Raw genomic sequence first — 19,762 nt, forward strand, 5'->3', positions numbered from 1 at the left:
CGAAAAATAAATACTAACTTTTTTAGATGACATCCGATTGAAGAGGACTTTATAGGTCTAAGTTATAAATAGATTGCGAGAAAATATCGATACGACAACCGTTCCACCCCAATTTGAATATAAACCATTGTGTGGTTTGACACCTCAGAATTTCGAATAAAATTTTTAACTTTTATTTAAATAAAATACAAAATCTGGGTCGTTTTCGAGCTGAAAGTTGACGGTACTGGTGGTAGTTGCAAACTTTAATGCTGGAATCGATAAGAAGCTGAGAGTAGCAATTCTACTCCTGTTGGAAGGCTGAACGTAAATTGTTTTGGTGAATCCTTGCTAGAATCGTTAAATTCCGAACTTATTTATATTCTATTACTTAGAGATTATTATCAGAATATTAAATGAATGATAGAAACAATCTACTCTAAATTGTAGATTCAGTCAATATCTGTTTCGAATTTTCAAACACATAGGTGTGTAATGAAAGTAATAGGCAAAGTTTGATTTTGCTAAGCTGTTGAAACTGCTAGAAACCAACAAAAACGTGCAGTCCAAAACCGAGTAAAGGGAAGACGAATACTCAATAAAACTAGTTACGGTTTTGGTATGAAAATACCAATGTAATTACTATTATCAAATATATTTCTCACCGAAAAAGTGATAGAAACAAAAAAATACAAGTTTAATGAATATTTTATCCCGAATAAATAGAAATATGTTGTGCTTGTATTAGTAATAATTAGAAAAGTCTTGCTAGTAACATTTAGCGATTTTTTTTGCAAAAAATACGACTTCAACGTATTTTATCCCATGCACAATCGTCCTCAAGCAATGGGTAACCACGCAGCCGCTCATTTAAGCACTTCAAACTTGAAGCCATTCTTGCTTAGTTCTTCAATCAGATTGGTTTTAGAGTAAGCAGCTCCAGGTGGAAAAACACCTCCCCTGAAAATAGCGAAAATTAGATGATACTAACCATAAAGAAGAATTCGATAACTTACGTCGATGGCATCTTATCGCTCTGCTTCAGTATGGTTGTGGCGGACAATAGTAGCGCCACACAGGTCGCCCCGTATCCGGGATTGGTTCCCGAAACCTTGACCTTGATCTTCTGATTAGGTGCAGCCTTAAACTGATCGGACGGTTCCAGCATTGCTTCGTCTTTATTCCAGCCTTCGCCTTTGAAGTAGATTGCAAACTCGGTGTTCTTCATCATCTCCTCCGATGGGCCTTCATGTGAAATGAATCCCGCCGAAAAGAAACGCGGATACTGTTTTCGAGCGAAAATCAAATCTCAATAAATAGTGTCGGTGTAATTTTTCTATTATTGGCTTACTTTCAGTAATAGCTGTCTACCAAGCTTGAACCGAGTCATGATGGCAAATACGGCTCCCACGAGTAATACACCTAGTACTTCGATGAAAGATCTAGAAATCATGATAATATCGTTATCGTGTTTCGTTAAATATTTGTTATAGTATACTTACTGGAAGGCTACATATGCTTTCATTTGAACCGGTCGTTTCTTATCGTTGTCGTAAAAGTATCGCTGCGACCTTAACACCACCGATCGATCGGATCCCGGGAAAGGAAGACACCATCGATTGTTCATGAATCTGGCTTTGTGTACCACTGGTCTGCTCTTCAATCTTGGTTGAAAATTCGGCACTCTTGCTGGGTATAGCTGGCTTCGTATTTCTCTAAGTTCATTGGCATGGGCTAGCCCATAGATGGCAGACTCCCACGTTCCATAGTGAATGACTGCACCACCTGATTTTGTTTTGTTTGTTGTCTCCAGGAATGTTTCAACCGAATTAACCACACCGTCGAATTCCTTTTCCAGGAACACCGTTCCCATATCAGCTGGAATGCTATCAAAACCACAGGCGGATACGATGTAAACTCCTTTTTCCTGGGCCTGTTTATTATATTGTAGCTGCATTCGTTCCATGTATTGTGGCTCTCCGCTAACATCCACATGATGGGTGCCAGCTTCAATGCACGCTTTCACTACCGGTTCACCATAGAACCGGTACGGCCCACAACAGTTGACTACAATTTTGCACTGTTCGGCCATTTTCTTCAACGATTCCGGATCTTTTACATCAGCGATTATAATCGGTGTTTCCGAAAGATCTTTGTCTGCTTTCTTTTCTACCTCTTGAAGTACCGTGGCCAGTTTATCCTTGTTGCGACCGGCGATGCCCCATTTCAGTCCTTCCAGAATTTTAATTCCTTCGTAGATAGTGTACTTGCCAGTGAATCCACTGGCGCCGAATATGATCACGTCCAGCTTGCGGTCGGCCGTCATTGTCCGTTGGTTTATTCGCTGGTTTGTTACTGATGCTGAAAGCAAAGAAGGAAGTGATTAAAAACCGAAAGGCCACACTCAATCATCATTGTGTCAGCAGCAATTCTGGCATTTGCAGTGGGTTGTTGGAACTGGTTGCCTAGTGCACCCACGTGAAATATGGTTAAATTCGAATGGTCGACCTGCTTATCCAACTACCCACTGCCACTGGACAGAGAACAAAGCGCAGTCGTTATGTTTCCGAATTGAAAAATATTGTTTATCGATTCAGTAGCTCTAGCTAAATATATGTACTAACCACAATTAAATATCATAGATAAAATTTAATTGTATAACATTTATGTATCTTTGTTTACGGAAGAATGTTCCAGTCACGCATTCTAAATAGATATTACCGTTAAATCTTTAACAACATAATGCTTTAACAGACTTATATACATCAGCTTGGTAGCTTCGTGAGTAACAATTGCCTAACAGAAATTAAAATTTAGAAAAAATGTTTTTTAGTTGCTGGTAAGTTTTGCTTATAACATATAACAGTTTTCATTAACAACTTCTTAGAATACCTGAAACCGGTCGACGAGCAGGTAAAAATAATTTTTTACCAAATACCACATCTACTACCAAATACCACATCTACCTTCTTTCAAATACCACATCTACTACAGTGGCGGTAAAAAAGCAGAACATGGAGTCGGTTTCACAGTGTTGGGAAAACAAAAGCAACGAGTTATCCGGTGGAGGCCCGTAGGCGACCGTATATGCGTGTTGAGAATTAAGGACAAATTCTTTAACTACAGCCTAATCAACTTATACGCTCCGACAAATGATAAATCCGATGATGCCAAGGACGAGTTTTACGACAGGCTTGAGAGCATCTATGGAGAGTGCCCAAAACACAACGTGAAAATTATCATCGGAGATGCAAATGCGCAGATCGGGAGGGAGAATTTCTTCCGTCCAGTTATTGGAAGACATAGCCTGCATCTGTCGACGGTCTGAGGCTCTGTGACGGTCTGAGGCTCATAAATTGTACCGCGGCCAGAGGAATGGCTTTCCACGTTTGAATATTCGGAAACACACCTGGAGGCATCCAAATGGAGACTCTAGCTCTCAGATCGATCATGTCTTGATTGACGATCGACACTTTTCGGATGTTATCGATGGACGGTCTTTTCGGGGACCACATATCGACTCTGACCACTATCTCGTAGTGAGTAAGATTCACGCAAGGCTGTCGAACACGGCGAAAGCTCGCACTGAGAGGACGCTGCGCTTCATCATCCAGTGGTTAACGGCAGACCGCGTAGCACTGGAGTACACCAGAAAGCTTGACCAACGAATCGCAGAACCGCAGGTAGAAGGAGATTATATAAATGGGCTGTGGAGGAACATCCATGCTGCCATCGAAACAGCTGCGAGAGAGGTGATAGGCATGACGCGTGGAAGACAGCGTTACAGCTGCTTTGACGCCGAATGCCAGAGGGTGACAGATGAAAAGAACCAGACCAGGAATCGCATGCTCACTGCGGCAATGCGTCAAAACAGAGAGAGGTACAGAGAGACTAGAGCTGCGGAAAAAAGAGTCCATCGTCGTGCTCGCCAGCGCAGAGGAGCGATACGCCACCAACGACACACGGAGTTTCTATAAAACGGTGAAATGCTGGAATTTTGCCATGCCTGTACTAAGCTGGTTTTCGTGAGTACTAAGCTGGTTTTCGTGAGGGTCGCTCCACGACGGATCAGATGTTTACCCTGCGTCAGTTGCTAGACAAGTTCCGGGAGTACAACTTGCAGACACACCATCTGTTTTTGCACTTTAAAGCGGCGTACGATTCAGTCAAACGAAATCAGCTGTGGCAGATAAATGAGCTCTGGCAGGTGAGACTTCAGCTGCTTTCGTGACGTTGGATGGACTGAAGCAAGGGGATGCACTCTCTAACCTGTCATTCAACATTGCCTTGGAAGGTGCATTACGAAGGGCAAACGTGGAAAGGAATGGAACTATCATCACGAAATCTCTCATGCTTCTTGGTTTTGCGGATGACGTCGATATCATCGGAATCAACCGTAGAGTAGTAGAAGAGGCCTTCAGGCTTTTTAAAACGGACGCGGCGAGATTGGGACTTACCATTAATACCACCAAAACAAAGTACATGGTTGCTGGCAGGGAATGTGGGAGACCAAGTGGTGTTGGTGCCGAGGTGGAATTAGATGGGGAACGATATTAAGTAGTGGAGGAATTTATATACCTTGGTACACTCGTGATATGTGACAACGATGTAAGCCGCGAAGTGAAACGACGCGTTGCAGCCGCGAATCAGGCTTTCTACGGTTTACGTAGCCAGCTGAAGTCCCGTAGTTTGCAAATTCGCACAAAACTGGCGCTCTACAAAACACTAATCCTCCCGGTGGCTCTTTACTCTTTACGGACACGAATCATGGACGCTAAAGGACCGACGGTAGTGGAGGACCATAATTCGTTCGGCGCAGGATCGGTAACGGACCGTTGCCACTAAAGTAAAGTATGTAACTTTTTCTGAGTTCAAAACTTATGATTTCTTATAGGCCTCATCTCAAAGAAATAATTGATAATTTTTTGGACTAGTCTAATTCTGAAGGGGCACTCTCAGTGTGGAAAAAATAATAGTCTGAAGTTTTCCGAGAAGAAACAAGTACACAAGATAAGCGTAAATTGAAAGCACTCTTCAAATTTTGTTTTTTTTTTTTTCATTGAATTGGTACACATTTTTGTAATAGATATCAGGTTAGGTACAACGATTAACTTACATTGATTGACAGAAAATAAATACATATTCATATTCTTACTTAACAAATTGAAAATAATGGGAATTACTAATGTAATTAGGGGGTGCAAGTCACCCCAAATTACCCTGACACATAGTGATAACAAATTATATAACCTGAAACGAGGTCGGACTGCACAACTTGAGCAGTTCGGTGAATGGGTGCATTTTAAAGTGGATTATCAATTAATGTCGCCTAAAGGTCAGCAAAACGTTTGTCGTTTGTGAAACAGCTTTTTGCTTGCGAGATCAATTTTTCTTTCGTTTAAAATTAAATCAGTGATAGAGTGCCTACAGAATAAAGTTTTTTGATTTTTGAGAGATGATAAATCCCTAACTTATTGTACTTGATACAGGTTGTCCACCAGATACTGATTTTTAGTAGGATTCAAAAATGTTTCCGTTCAAGCGATTTCAATGCACGTCCCCTTTTACTATCTACCCATTGGTATTCAACTCCCACGAAAGATGTAAAGTTCTGAACAGAAAGTGAAACTTAGTAGGTAGGTAGGCTTAAACAACTGCAATCACAAAGATTCGTTCGGTTTGCAACAAAACCTTGAAATTTTTAACGTCAATTATCCAGCATGATTGTTAGTTTCATAACGTTGGTAAACATTTTTTTCGCGGAAATGGTTTACTCCATAGCATATAGCTCGTCAGAATGACGGTTATAAAACGACAAACTAAATATCCGTTTATAAAGAAAAAAAAACACGGGATACATGCATGTTAGCTAAAATTCCTTTGCAATAGTCATGCTTCAAAATTCATTGCGTACAAAATTCAAATCATTTCATTATTAACTTGAGATAGGTAGTTTGATTCAAACATTTAACATTTTCAATCACAAGTACACAACTCGTAATCGATTTGGCAAGTTAAAAATAACCTTCAACCGAAGATCGTCCACATTCTTCTGATTTTTTTCGTCATTTTCCAAATCAAGTAAGGGAATAAAGACACCCGGCTCAATTAATGCTGTATAGCATTTTTGATACACAACTGTTGTTCGAACAGTTACCGTACGGTAGAGAGCCGGCAGCAGCAGTCATGTAGGACGACGATATGCACACTATGCACCACGTCGGCTGGCTGTAATGTTTCGCAGCAACATTTACAATGCGGTCATTCATTCCTGAATTTTCTACGTGCATTTCGGACGCTCGCCGTACGCGTGGCATTACAAATTTCATCATGATGAGCTAATCCAGTCGAAATGAATTCACTAGCTTAGCTTAGATAGACATTTCAGTATGACTTCACCCTTCTCGATTCTGCCACCAATACCCATGTATTTTTTTTATTCTAAAAATTATCATAACTGTGTGATCGATTCAGCCGAATGCGTAAATTGAAAAAAAAATCACGAATAGTGCATAAGGGTCTGCTAAAATAATATGACTAGAAGGGCCACATATGGTAAGAAAATCCAGCAGTTTGTGTAGCTTTCAGACGCACAACAGGTTTTGCTAACGACGTAGAATATCTAAAACGCACCAACCATACAATTTTCAAGTTGTCCTTGATCGAAAATCTTACATTAAATTATGTCACTTCCAAAAATAATTCACTTTTTTTGTGTTCCAGTTCAATAAATTTGCAGTCGACTTATTCATAATCAAGAACCAGCTTAATTTGCTTCGCTTTGTGTGGGTCAACATTTTTTTTCTTTGTGGGTGCAATGGTTAGGGCGGAGCATCGAAAGAAAAAACACTTGTTCAACACCACTCTTTTGCAAACTCGCATTTTATACTCCTCCAGTGGATATTGAATTTTAATATGTGGCACTCACATTGCTGTTGAGACAAGAAAATGAAATTTCTACCGATTTGCGACTCAGTGATTGACCAGCTGGAAGCTTCCACCCTTATTCCGTACTGAACCGAACCGAATTGGAAATCTTACCTTTAACTCTGGATTTATTTACAAGTGTGTTATCTCAAGCTTTAAACCACAGAATTTTACTCTTTGATAATACTTTCTGAACTTGTATATTTTTTTCTCTTCAAATAAATGCCTTAACCTTGAACTTGTAATGAGTTATCTCCAAAACTCACAATCGAACTGAACTGCATCACTCGAATGCGGATGACGAACTGAACAACAAGCGAAACAGAGGAAAATGCCGGCCGGCTTCGAGAAATGCTCTGCGCAGCTTTACAAATACCGGCTCGGGGCTCGAATACTGGATAGGTACTAAATACATTTATATGGTGGCCCTGGTCAGTTATATGCTTGGATCGCTTGCTGGTGTAGCGCGTTTTGATATAATTTGTAAATTCGATTGCAGTTCTAGCACTTGTCCACTAACTTGCCAGGGCATCCATTTGTCTAGATGTCTAAGTCATTGGCAATCATTGGTTGACTGATTCGTTCGGTCAAAGTCCGCCATCGGCGATTTTATAATCTCGTTGATAGCTTAAGATAGTCGCTGTTAGGCTGATATTCGGCGAACGTTACATTCGATTTTTGATTGGATAGTCCGCAAGCAGTACTTGGAGTGAATTATGAAGAAAAGTTGTTTTACACAGAAGCAATCAAATTTGGACTGCCTTTTGTTGGACTTTTCTTGCTCCTATTGTCAATTGTCTTAATATCGCTTGTCTGTTTATTTTAAACATTTTATCCCGTTTTTTTAACATTTTCTTTTATTATACCTAATATTGTTAGTTTAATCCAGTGTTTAATCTTTGTGGATTATTTATACATACATATAACTTTAATTTTACGTCGATACAAACAGAGAACTTTGTCTTAGTTAGAACTTTCTTAGTCCGACTTTAGTCCGGTCCGATTTGGCTCTGTTCTGGTTCCGGAACCGGAATAAAGTCAGAATAAAAAAGTTCGTTTCGATTTTTAAGCGGACCGGAACCCGGACTTCAATTTTCGTTCCGATGTCGAACACTAGAGATGGTACTAGAAAATCAACATGTCTCAAGATTCTAAATGAACCAGGCTTTGAAACAATCCAAATCAACAAAAAGTTAATTTTTGAAGCAGGTTTTCCTCAACGAAGAGAGTCAAAAATCATGCGATTTTTATAAATATGGTAGTTTTAACGGCATTGTGAATTTTAATGGCAACTACTGACAAATAAAGTTAGTGATGTAGAAAAAATAGTACAAAAGTAAGTGCACAAAAAGTCAACAAAAGCCCTTCTATTAGTAGCTGCCTAATTTGAAGCATGTCGAGCCCGAGTAGGTACATAAGACATTTATGTAAACCACCCAACTGGCCCCTTTTGGTAGTTTGTACCTACTGTCGTTATCTCTCGCGCATGTTGGTGTTAGTTACCGCGGTCTCTAGCTTACCAGGTTTCGAACGCGAAGTAAAAACACGTCTTCGTGAGCAAGCAATAACGTCCTAGCCTTTGCACGAGTCAAAACACTGTATGCCACATCGAGCTCGATTCATATGAGCAGTCATATTTAACGGGTTTAGCAGCTTATTGGTGCTTTTATTCAAACAGCAAAAATGTGTGTTGAACAAGTTTCAAAATATCGCCACAATCTTATCATATAATCTGCACTCTTTTTTAGGACTGCAATAGCACGCAAGCTGGATGTTATCATTTTCGGTGCAACGGGATTCACCGGAAAGTATACGGTATACGAGGGAATTAAAATTCTAGCTGGTATGAAGTGGGGAGTAGCTGGTCGTAGTAGAACCAAGCTTGAAGCGACATTAACTGAAATGGGTCGTAAGGCTAACACCGATCTATCAACTATCCCGATCGTGTTGGCCGATGTTGACGATCAACAATCATTGGTTCAGATGGCACGCGAATGCAGTGTGATAGTAAACTGCTGTGGACCTTATCGACTGTTCGGTGAACAGGTAATTCGGGCTTGTTTGGAAGCTGGAACCCATCATGTTGACGTCAGTGGTGAACCTCAATTTTTGGAAGGTATGCAGCTTAAATACCACAATGAAGCTAGTGAGAAGGGAATATATCTTATTTCGGCCTGTGGATTTGATAGTATCCCTGCTGACATGGGGACCATCTTTCTGGAACAGCAGTTCGATGGGGTAGTTAACTCGGTGGAAAGTTACCTTTTTACGAAGGTTAGCGGCAAGCGGGAACTAGGCGGCATTCACTATGGAACTTGGGCTTCTGCTGTGCATGCCATAGCAAATATGAAAGAAGTTGGTGCGATCCGGAAAGAGCTTTTCAAAACAAAAGTTCCAGAACCTGAGCCAAAATTGAAGGAAAGATCAACGATTCACAAGTCAAGTGGAAATAAATGGTCGTTACCATTCTTAGGAGCTGATCGGTCCTGCGTCCGTCGGACCCAACGTTTCTTGTACGAAACCGAGAACAAGCGACCATTGCAGATGAAAGCGTATATTTCGTTTGGGTAAGTTTAAGTGAGTTTTTCGTGAACACTGACGCTAGTTATAATTTTCAGTAATCTGATAGAGGTGATTGCTGTTACATTCGTCGGTGCTATATTTTGGCTGTTAGTCAAAACAACGTTTGGCCAAAATTTGTTGCTCAATTATCCACGTCTGTTTTCGTTTGGCATGGTGTCTCACGAAGGACCCTCCGAAGAGGCTATGAACAATATCCATTTCTCGATGCACTTTGAAGGACGAGGATGGGAGGAAAATTTAGGCAATCCAAATGAAAAATATGCCTATCCACCGAATAAAATGCTCCAAACAAAGGTTACCGCCACCAACCCTGGTTACGGTGCTACCTGCGTGGCGTTACTTCTTTCGGCCAAAACAATTTTACGTGAAGCGGAGAAAATGCCAGGAAGGTACCGTGGACAACAGTGTTATAGTTGAATTTAAAACTAGAATTTTTGCTTCTATTTTAGGGGTGGATTCTTAACACCAGGAGCAGCATTTGCTAAAACCAATCTTATTTCGGAGCTTTGTAATAATGGATTTACGTTTGAAGTTGTGTCCAAAGCTAAGCTTTAATCCATTGGATTTGTTTTAGTCAGTACAACTTATTTGAACCCGTTTGTAACGATACGTCAACGCACATTTGCTATTAAACAACTAACGGCTTGTTTCTTATATACTAAAAACTATAACACTATACATGCTGTACTTTTTGACCAATCTAGGATATTAGCGCCTATATTAACTGTTTTAAACGTTTATTTTAAAATGACGGATTACCAACAACCAATCACCAGTACAAATCAAATTGAACACAGTAGAGCGATGTTACTGTTAGCTTGCAGCAAGAGCATGCGCAGTATAGTGTCACATAACGAAGCCAGTCCGGTGATTACGTACCGACCCGTTGGTCACATTCAGGGATGGTTCGATCACTTTGACTCAATTTTGATTCATTTGGCACTACCGTCTCAGCCGAGTAAAATTTGACAAAGTTATGTATGAGACATTTGTAGAACTCGTTATTATTTACAATTTTGCTGAATAAATTGTTGCTGTAACTTTTGTAGTTACGGCGCTACAATGCTAGTACTTCTTTAGTCACTAAATGAACGTTCATTTAGTTACTAACGAGGTACTAGCATTGTAGCACCGTAACTACAAAAGATACAGCAAAACTTCATTCAGCAAAATTGTAGATTTAGTTATTATCTACAAATAACGCATATATCAATTTGTCAAATTTTGCTCGGTTAGGACGCTACTGTCAAATGAATCAAAATTGAGTCAAAGTGATCGAACCATCCCTGGTCACATTCTATAAAAAGTATAACACAATGTTCTAAAAGGAATAGCAAAGCATTGGCATCTCATATTTCGTTTTCACCAAATGAAATTTCAACTCATTGTTGTACCAAATACTATTGTTTGGTCGATTTTTAATAGTGAAAACTTGTCAGAAAAGACAATTAACCTCAAACTACGCCATAAAAGGTAGTGATCTGCTTTAAGGCACTCTTTTTGATAAATTTTCTGGTTTTGAGTCCAGAAGTTACGAAAGCGTCACTTTTCTGATGAGAGCTAGTGTGTCTAAAGCCTGCGCCAATGTCATCCCACATGACAACCAAAGCCCAACCGCGGTAAGAAAAACGGGGTCACATCGTGCCATTCGACAATTATCCTTACAGGTTCAACCACGGATGCAAAAAAGAAAAGCACAAAAGATGTCATCATTAAACCTCAACTAAGGCGTTGCATCTGAGCCCATAATTGCAAGTTGTAATCTGTACTTGTTTTAAACATTAATTTCTAAAAAATACTATTCCTGTTTCTTTAGCATGTACCGATCAAAATTTCATCACATGGAAATAATCAGTATCGAGTACGAAAATCCTCTCATGATAATTCCAATCCACACAAGCAGGAAAAACTGCCCAATAATGTTCACCATCCTGAACCGATCCGAGCATCGTAATAAACCGTTTATGAAATTCCTATACATATTGCTCAGTTTTGTCAGTTCTATCACTTGACAAGCAAAGGGAAAATCTGTCAACCGACACAACTAGTCGGGTCAGTGATAGCCGATTGAAGTTCGTATGTTGCTTCTGAGTTCCATTTGTAAAATGTCATAAAACTGACATAAAACTGCTACATTTGGCCATATGAATAAAAGAGTTTGCTTTACTTTTCCCGTATGAAGCTTATGGGTGAAGTACAGCAAACTGGTTTATTCATACAGCCTATTGTAATACAAATTTCCAAAAAGAAACTTTTTTACCGCTGAAAGAAATTTAACGATTAATGAGTTGTTGAAGAGCCTACATGTTGACTTTGAGTTGGTCTGACACGGGCATTTTCAAAATTTTCGTAGAAAACGGGTCATGAAATTTCATGAAACTATAGCCGTAAGCTTATTTAGAGGACTTATTGATGGAAATAGTGATTAAAAAAATTCAAGATCCTCTATTTTCCCAGAATATTATAGGGAAAATTTACCGATTTGCTCGGACATCGCCTATTTCAAATATTTATGACTCTTGCTTGAATCTAGTATCGTAGAGCAAACAGTTTTGAACAAAAGTGTAACAAATTTTCTCAGCAAATCGAAAAACTACAATATAGGAAAAAAGAAAAAGAGTAATTCCCAAGAAATGTAGGAAAAACTATGTTACGAGCATGGCAAATAAGTATTTTTTCATGCTTGCTGATTTGTAATCTTTTCACAGTGACTTTTACTCAGTATGGTATTTTTCCGGCTAAGGTAGTGCCGGCAACGATCACGTGGATGTTATTCGGTCGTTTTTCAACTCTTCTTCGACTAATTTACTCGAAAGTCTAGAAACCATGTTAAATTTTAGAAAGTATTTAATTTTCCCATTGCGTCACACGTGTTCTATCTTGTAATTTGTCTAGAGAAATTTTCTGCCCTAGAACTTGAAATTGCTATACTCGATTGTTTGGTTGCTTCATTTATGGAAGATACGAAGTATTGCTCCTGAAATACCTATGTGGCACGAACGGGCTGTGAAACTTCGTTCACTAGCACATTAGAAGTCGCATCGGAAGTTCGTATTTTGCGCGTTATAGGTAGATTGCTATTTGAAAGTGAAATTTCGTGTTCTAGTGCGAGGGAATAAATTTGTGAGTATTTTTTCAAATTCTTAAATCATCCCGTCATTTTGTTTAACAACGAAATCAGTGCTAAATTTGCTGCGGCATATTTTCGTTGATGTTATTTTGCTCAAACAGTGAAATGCGGCAATTAATTGAGTGATAATCATCTGTTGCTCAGGTGACCATTATGCCACAACTAAAATACGAGAGAACCCAATGGTCAAGTAATGGTAAGGAAGATAATAGTGAAACGGTCGTTACCGAATAGAATAAATCATGTGCATTTATACGGAGAGAATTTCAATCAATATGATGTACCTTGTACGTAGTATCCTTTGCACGCGGTCGAAGAGCGGAGGTGGAAACAATTGATCCACAAATGCCTACAGGTCATCGAAAGTTCACAACAGTGCAAACGTTGTGCGATTGGGTGGCCCACGTGGCACCCTCAAACCATGCTGGAGCGTATAAGTGAAATTGTCTTTGAACTTGAATGACTGTAGGAATCATGACCGTCATTTTCGGTGATATTTGGACCTACGTACCTAAACGCTCCGTTAGTTTTGACCGGATTGGTAACTGAAAGTAAATCGAAGTAGTTGGTTATATTTTATTGTGTTTTGGACATTGCATGCCGCCGAGTGATTGACGACGAAAGAAGTGCGGTGGGAATTTTACATTCGCGTGTCCTGAAAGGTGTGCTTTTTATATAGCTTCTGATCTCGCGTGACCGTCGTTCCTGTGAGGAACTTTGGAAATTTCGGTGTTCACTTACGAGCTGGAAAATACATTTTGTTGTGCCCTGTCCTAGTCTGTATGTGTATGTACATGGGCATAGGACGACTTGTAAAGAGTTCGGTTAAGCAGTTCAAGCGATTGGTACCCCTAGGTGTAGCGTGCCATAAAAACAATTGAATTCCAGAAGTGTCCGTGACCTATTTTTATGAAACGGGGGTTTGTTCAATAGGTGATTGCTAGATAATTTGATGGAATTTTTATGTGTTCAGTTGAAGGGAAAAGGAAAGGGTTAGTGATTACTGTCAATTATCGAAATCCGAAAAAGCAACGGAAGTAAGGGCTGACCCTTATGGTACAATATTTATAATTAGAAATCAGGATATATCGTATGTTGGATACCGACGTGCTGTCGACAACTCGCTAAACACAGAATTTCATTGTAAAGCCTTATGTATTACATTAGTAAGTTTCTTTGGGGTTTAATGTATAGTAAGTATTCACTACCAACAATTCTAAAAAAATTCTGGTATGGAGTACTTTGCTAATTGATAGAAGGTTATTTAATTATTAATGCACTTCCGTAGCTTCCAATGGTTCATTTCCGTTGACCTTGTCTCCCTGTAGCTAAAGGATGTAAAAGCTTTTAGCCTCTCTAACCCAGTCCAGTGGATAAAAAGGATTGTCTTCATGGAATATTATAACTTATATCATTGCGGGCAGTGATGTGCATCATACATTTGTATCTATCATTTATGTATTGATTATTTCATTATCTCTGACTCTAAAATTGCATACTCTAAATGGACGAAATACACTGGGAGAATATAAGCGACGCATTGGCAATAATTCAAAGGATCACAGTTTATTTTAAAATTCAAGTTTAAGGATTGCCAAACAAACTGATTCAAGTTAAAATAACATTTTCAGTTTAAAAGAATGGACGAATGTCACTTTTACACCACCGTGTGCAATGAATTCTTTTCGATGTAATAAAAATAGAATGAAAATGTGATTACTTGTGGAGTTTTGACGCACTAGCGCACATAAATAACATCCCTTTCTGAAAAAAAAACTTTGATAAGTTTTTGCAGCAGGCTCGATTTTTCCCAAAATCAATACGAACTCATCACGTAAACCAACTCAACAAAGTGCTCACAGCGACCTCGGAAATCACGCATGGCCCCAACGGGGCACACATCAAATATTTACCTTATGTTTACTATGCTTTCATGTATATTTCTCCCACAGATTTCCGTGTCAGATTATTTAATGTCATCGTGTGTAATGTTCGGACTACACATTAGCATGCCATGAGGAATACGCTCCTGCACGGTACGACGGCGCATATAAACCACCCAATCATGACGACATCAAGGGCAGTTAGTCGTGGTTGGACGTGGATTTTCCGTGGTGGGCGGACGAGTCCTGGCAGAACAGGAATCGAGAACTTTCCCGTTGATACAGTAGTGAAAATATGCTGAAACTGTTGGGACGATATTCATATGTTCAGAAAGTGTGCAGCTTAATTATTTACTCTGAACTTGGCAGCTAGAAATTTGTTACACTGTGATTTTAGTCATCTATAATTGAAGATTTATTGAGTGTGTGCTTTAGAGATAGAATTGTATATAAAAATGGCAGAAAACGTAAAGGTAGTGGTTCGCTGTAGACCGATGAATAAGCGCGAACAAGCGGCAGGGTGTACGGTAAATAATTTGATGCGTAATTAGGAATAAGTTGGATTAATTGAAAACTTTCTATTTTTCAGAACGTTACTCAAATCGAAAATGCAACGGTGAACTTGGATAACCCGAATGATAAAAGCGCACCGCAGAAATCGTTTAAATTTGATAGTGCGTATGGATACGCGGCCACAACGGAAAACATATACAGCGACATCTGCTACTCACTGGTGGAGGTAGGAAAAATGCGCATCTTAAAAGAAAACAAAGCTGATTAAATTTAAATTTTTAGAGCGTTTTGGAAGGCTACAATGGGACGATTTTTGCCTATGGACAAACAGGCTGTGGAAAATCGCATACAATGCAGGGAACTACCTACAATCTAGCGGCCGCCGATCCTAACAACGCCAATAACATCGGCATTATACCACGCTCGTTTGAGCACGTGTTCGAAGCGATTGCGGTTGCTTCTGACGTGCGTTATTTGGTGCTCGCCAGTTATCTGGAAATTTACAATGAAACGATACGTGATCTATTGAATCCATCTTGTACCGGTACTGGTGCTCTTACCATCAAGGAAGTGCCCGGTGAGGGTGTGACGGTACAGGGTTTGTCGCTGCATGCGGTTCATGGAATGAAGGAATGCATTGAACTGCTAGAAGCAGGGGCCAAGAACCGTGTGGTCGGTGCAACGCTAATGAATATAGAAAGTTCCCGCTCGCACTCCATTTTTACTATTAGCTTAGAACAAATGTCCACCAATGGGGGCCACAACGCTGTGATAAAACGGGGCAAATTAAATTTGGTTGATCTGGCAGGATCCGAAAGGCAGAGCAAAACCGGTGCAACTGGAGAAAGGCTCAAAGAGGCAACAAAGATTAATCTCTCACTATCGGCGCTGGGCAATGTAATATCGGCGTTAGTGGACGGAAAAACCAAACACGTTCCTTATCGTGATTCCAAGCTGACGAGACTTTTACAAGTAAATTCCATAAAATTTAAAAATAAAAAGTTGCAAATGATATTTTTTATTAATTTAGGATTCTTTGGGTGGCAACACGAAAACTCTTATGATCGCTTGCATATCACCGGCGGATTCAAACTACGATGAGACATTATCAACGCTGCGCTACGCTAATCGAGCAAAAAATATTGCCAATAAACCGAAAGTGAACGAGGATCCAAAAGATACCATGCTCCGTGAGTACCAGCAAGAAATACTGCGACTGAAGCAGTTACTGACCAACGAAGGAAAACTGTCTTCAGACAACGGGCTGCTCAATGGCAGTGTCTCCGTTGAATCTTTCCGCGCGGAATCGGTTTCCGAGATTTCCCTAGAAAATGGACACGAAACGCTCATACAGCAGTACGATTCAGAAGTGAACAATCTGCGGAAGGAATACGAGCAGCAAAAAGTAGCCAAGCAACAGCTAGTAAAAGATATTGAAAAAATCAAATCGTTTTACGAGGGTCAAATGCAACAGATGATTTTGAAAAACGATACTGAAAAACCAACGCAAACAACGACCGTTGTGGAAAAACAGGAAATTTACGATCGGATCAAACAAATCAAGGACGCCCTAATAGGTGGCGAGCGGGCGAACGATGTTCAGCTGAAGGAAAAAAGGTACAGAAACAAACTAGCTTCGGAGAAGCGGTTGAATGCCTTGGCGCATGTGATCAGCAGAGTAGAACAAAGCGAAGATCGAGATCTGCTGCAAGGGCACTATACGGATATACAGCAAGAGTTAAAGGTCCGTTACGAACAAATCAGACAGCAGAGAAAACGAATAAAATCACTAGAACGAGAAGTATCGGACATTCAAAGCGAATTTCAGACAGATCGAGCCGATTACCTAGCAACGATTCGGTTATTAGAAAAAAGGATTCTCTTTTTCGAAGCGGTATTTCAAAAAGCTATGCCTGTACTGAGAAAGGATGGCAGGTATTGGAATTTGGAATGTTTGGAAAGTGATTCAGAATGGCACGACGATTTAAACAAGTGGAAACTCCCAGATGATACACTTCTGAGGACACGATTACCCCCAGGTCTGTCATTTATCTAGGGTTGGTCAATGATGTTAAATCTGATTTATTTTTACCACAGCAGCCCCCACCCACACGGAATCGCCATTGAAGAATGGCCGAGAGAGTCAAAACTCGTTTACGGCGCCGGGACGATTGGAACGTAGTTCAACCTTGATCCTAACGAAACTACCGGAGTTCGAAAACGGAGTCAACTCTTCTGCCGGGGAAACGCGTAAAAAAGAATTTCTCAGCAAAAGCACGAACTGTAATCCTTTCCCAAAAATTGAAGATGTTGCTATGTCTTACTTTCGACCGCGACGAGCAGCTGAGTTAGTATATCGAAGCGGTTGGGGCAACTTTCAAAAGTAACTGCGGAAATGGGTCGGAATTTATTGCAATTTGCAACTGTTGTAAAAAATGTTTTATTGATTGAATTTAAGCTGGCTGTATTTTTAAAACAGAGGATATTTTTCAATAATAAAATGATTTTTAACGAGTTAATTTCAATATCTCAGTTGAGTTTTACAAACAAATTATTATTTGTGTACAACGGCAGACCCATAGAGTATTTGCTTTCTAATTTCGGAGGCACGAACCGTCCTCCAAGGTAATGCTTTGCGTTAACAAGGTGCTTTGCACACAGCTTAGGTGCGGTCAACGAGATCAAGCAGTCTGGCTTTATGTTGCGCTCACCCTGAGGTCCTTCTTCAACATGCCAGCCGCTTGGGATATCGATACTACAATTACAATGAAAGCAAATTAGCGACAAATAAAATAAAGTGACACACCCAGAACGTTACCTCACAACAGGAACTTTAGTTTCTATCAGTACGTTCATTATTGAAGTAAAGGACTCTCTTACAGGTGGCTTGAAACTAAACCCAAACAGCGCATCTATCACCAGCCCAATATTGTTGTCTACCCATTCCAGCGTAGGACATTCTTGGCTCACCTGGATGCCCATCGACTCACATTGATGTGTTAAATTAACGAACAGCTCTTTAGATTGCTTAGTAGGATAGTAGACGTAAGGTTCGAAATTCAACAACACCAGATGGCGCGCGGCTACCAGTCCATCTCCACCATTGTTACCGGGTCCACAGCAAACGAGCACTTTTTTATTGTTCGTTTTGTTTCCGTAGCAATCATTTATGGCATGAGCGCAGCTCAGCCCTGCCAGTTCCATTAGTTGATCAACACTGAACTTGTACTCGTTGAACAATTCCTCGTCAACGGCAATTGCTTCCTTCTGATTGAGGAACTTCATTTTACTCAAACAAGTAAAAGCTCGGGAGTGAGTGATAGTGGACTTTAAGATTGGATGGAAGATAGAAATAGTTCAGTTAAATTACTAATGTACTTTCAATGCGTTAATTTGGTTACTGAGCAACATTACCAAGTAGCTTAATACTACATTTGAACAGCAAAGCAAAGCTGTGGTTTTACAGTGAGGTACCCTAACTCCGTGCGTCTAATTTTGGCTCCTAGTTCCGTGCACCTGGTATTAAAGTCAACAATCTGGCAACAGAACATGTACATTCCCTCCAAACAATGTGTGAATGCTTGAAGGAGTGTTTTTTCGAAAACTTTATGTTCAAACATTTATTCGAAAATATCTGCGCCGTACGGAATTAATGCACGTCACGGTACATTTTTGGATTCGGAACTTGAATTGGTTTCTGTTTTTTATTCGAATAGCCTCTCATAGTCGAGGTTCGAACATCCGACGACTGATCTATTAAACCGATTAGACCAGAGTCGCATCTTGAGGCCAACTAACAGACATTTAAACAGCACTGTTTGATAAAAATTGAAATTTGTGACGCTAAGGGGAAAAAGTTATCGTTAAAAAAACTTTTTTTTTAAACTATTGGCAATTATTATTTCTTTTGAAAACAGCATAGTAACTATGTTTTTTTCATTGAAAACAATTGAGCAATCTATAACACACGAAATTTTTTCAGATGCACATTATTTATTATGCACATTTATTCATTATTGATTGCATTTTTCTTTAGTTCAGTTCAGTTAAAAAGAAAACTTGGTTATCTGAAGTCCGACGAAAGCTTTTTGAAACTTCTAAAAGCATCAGTCACCATATTCATTACTGTAGTATGCTAAGTAGTATACTAACTTGTAATTTGTTGTATAAAAATAAAGCAAAAATTGATAGATAGTTGAATATAAAGCAATATAAAATAAAATTTGAAGACATAAGTAAACATAATATGTCTTCCGATATAGAGTTAAAATTTGATTACACTTAAAATAGGTTCTAAGCATAACAAATTATACTTACTGCAGTTATATATTTGAATAAAACCAAAAAACTATTAGCTGCAGTTTTAGCAATCATAACTTCAAAACAACCTTTGTTTTTAATTTGCTTTTGTCCGAATCTGATTTTGATCTGACTGATTTCGAACCTTTGCAGAACCGAAACGACCGAAACCGATAGATTATGGTTGATCGATTTTGTCGTAGGTTGTCTAGAAATGTTAGAAAACCGTTTAAGGAATTTTACGAATTTACCGAGCAGTCTGGAAAGTGCACCTTAATTTCAAGGGGATTGCAACAGGATACGATCTAAATGGTAAAACACGTGAATTTGCAGTGCGAAAGCAGTGACTACCATGTTGATTGAAGGTTTGTTGGAAAAACATGGTTGTTTAACGTGTTTCCCAAATGAAATATATCATTTCACGTTAAATCGAAAGGAAACGCTTTTG

General features: G+C 39.4%; 4 protein-coding genes across 5 annotated transcripts; 2 read left to right on the plus strand and 2 right to left on the minus strand.

Moving 5' to 3' along the window:
- Positions 1–614: 614 nt before the first annotated feature.
- Positions 615–19,440, minus strand: LOC128746459 (saccharopine dehydrogenase-like oxidoreductase). 2 transcript variants are annotated; one of them, XM_053825558.1, is made up of 5 exons: positions 19,333–19,440; positions 1,482–2,340; positions 1,331–1,421; positions 996–1,264; positions 615–939 (listed from the first exon to the last, which is right to left on the minus strand). In XM_053825558.1, exons 2-5 carry the CDS (start codon positions 2,303–2,305, stop codon positions 846–848), a joined length of 1,278 nt encoding a protein of 425 aa, XP_053681533.1. In that variant the 5' UTR covers positions 2,306–2,340; positions 19,333–19,440; the 3' UTR covers positions 615–845. The 2 variants fall into 2 exon arrangements, with proteins under 2 accessions (XP_053681533.1, XP_053681527.1); XM_053825552.1 differs by lacking the exon at positions 19,333–19,440 and adding an exon at positions 7,021–7,254.
- On the plus strand, positions 8,457–10,311 carry LOC128746448 (saccharopine dehydrogenase-like oxidoreductase). The gene is made up of 4 exons (XM_053843499.1): positions 8,457–8,591; positions 8,655–9,473; positions 9,525–9,878; positions 9,939–10,311. Coding segments are annotated over exons 1-4 (1,281 nt in total). The 5' UTR covers positions 8,457–8,589; the 3' UTR covers positions 10,045–10,311.
- Positions 14,941–17,402, plus strand: LOC128746437 (osmotic avoidance abnormal protein 3). The gene is made up of 5 exons (XM_053843489.1): positions 14,941–15,029; positions 15,092–15,241; positions 15,298–15,987; positions 16,046–17,054; positions 17,113–17,402. The coding sequence occupies exons 1-5, from the start codon at positions 14,958–14,960 to the stop codon at positions 17,400–17,402; spliced, it is 2,211 nt and encodes a 736-aa protein (XP_053699464.1). The 5' UTR covers positions 14,941–14,957.
- On the minus strand, positions 17,830–18,300 carry LOC128733448 (NAD(P)H-hydrate epimerase). Its single transcript, XM_053827033.1, has one exon. It carries the CDS (start codon positions 18,298–18,300, stop codon positions 17,830–17,832), a length of 471 nt encoding a protein of 156 aa, XP_053683008.1.
- Positions 19,441–19,762: the final 322 nt, after the last annotated feature.

This window comes from Sabethes cyaneus, chromosome 1 (assembly GCF_943734655.1).
Source record: "Sabethes cyaneus chromosome 1, idSabCyanKW18_F2, whole genome shotgun sequence".
NCBI classification, from domain to species: Eukaryota; Metazoa; Arthropoda; class Insecta; order Diptera; family Culicidae; genus Sabethes; species Sabethes cyaneus.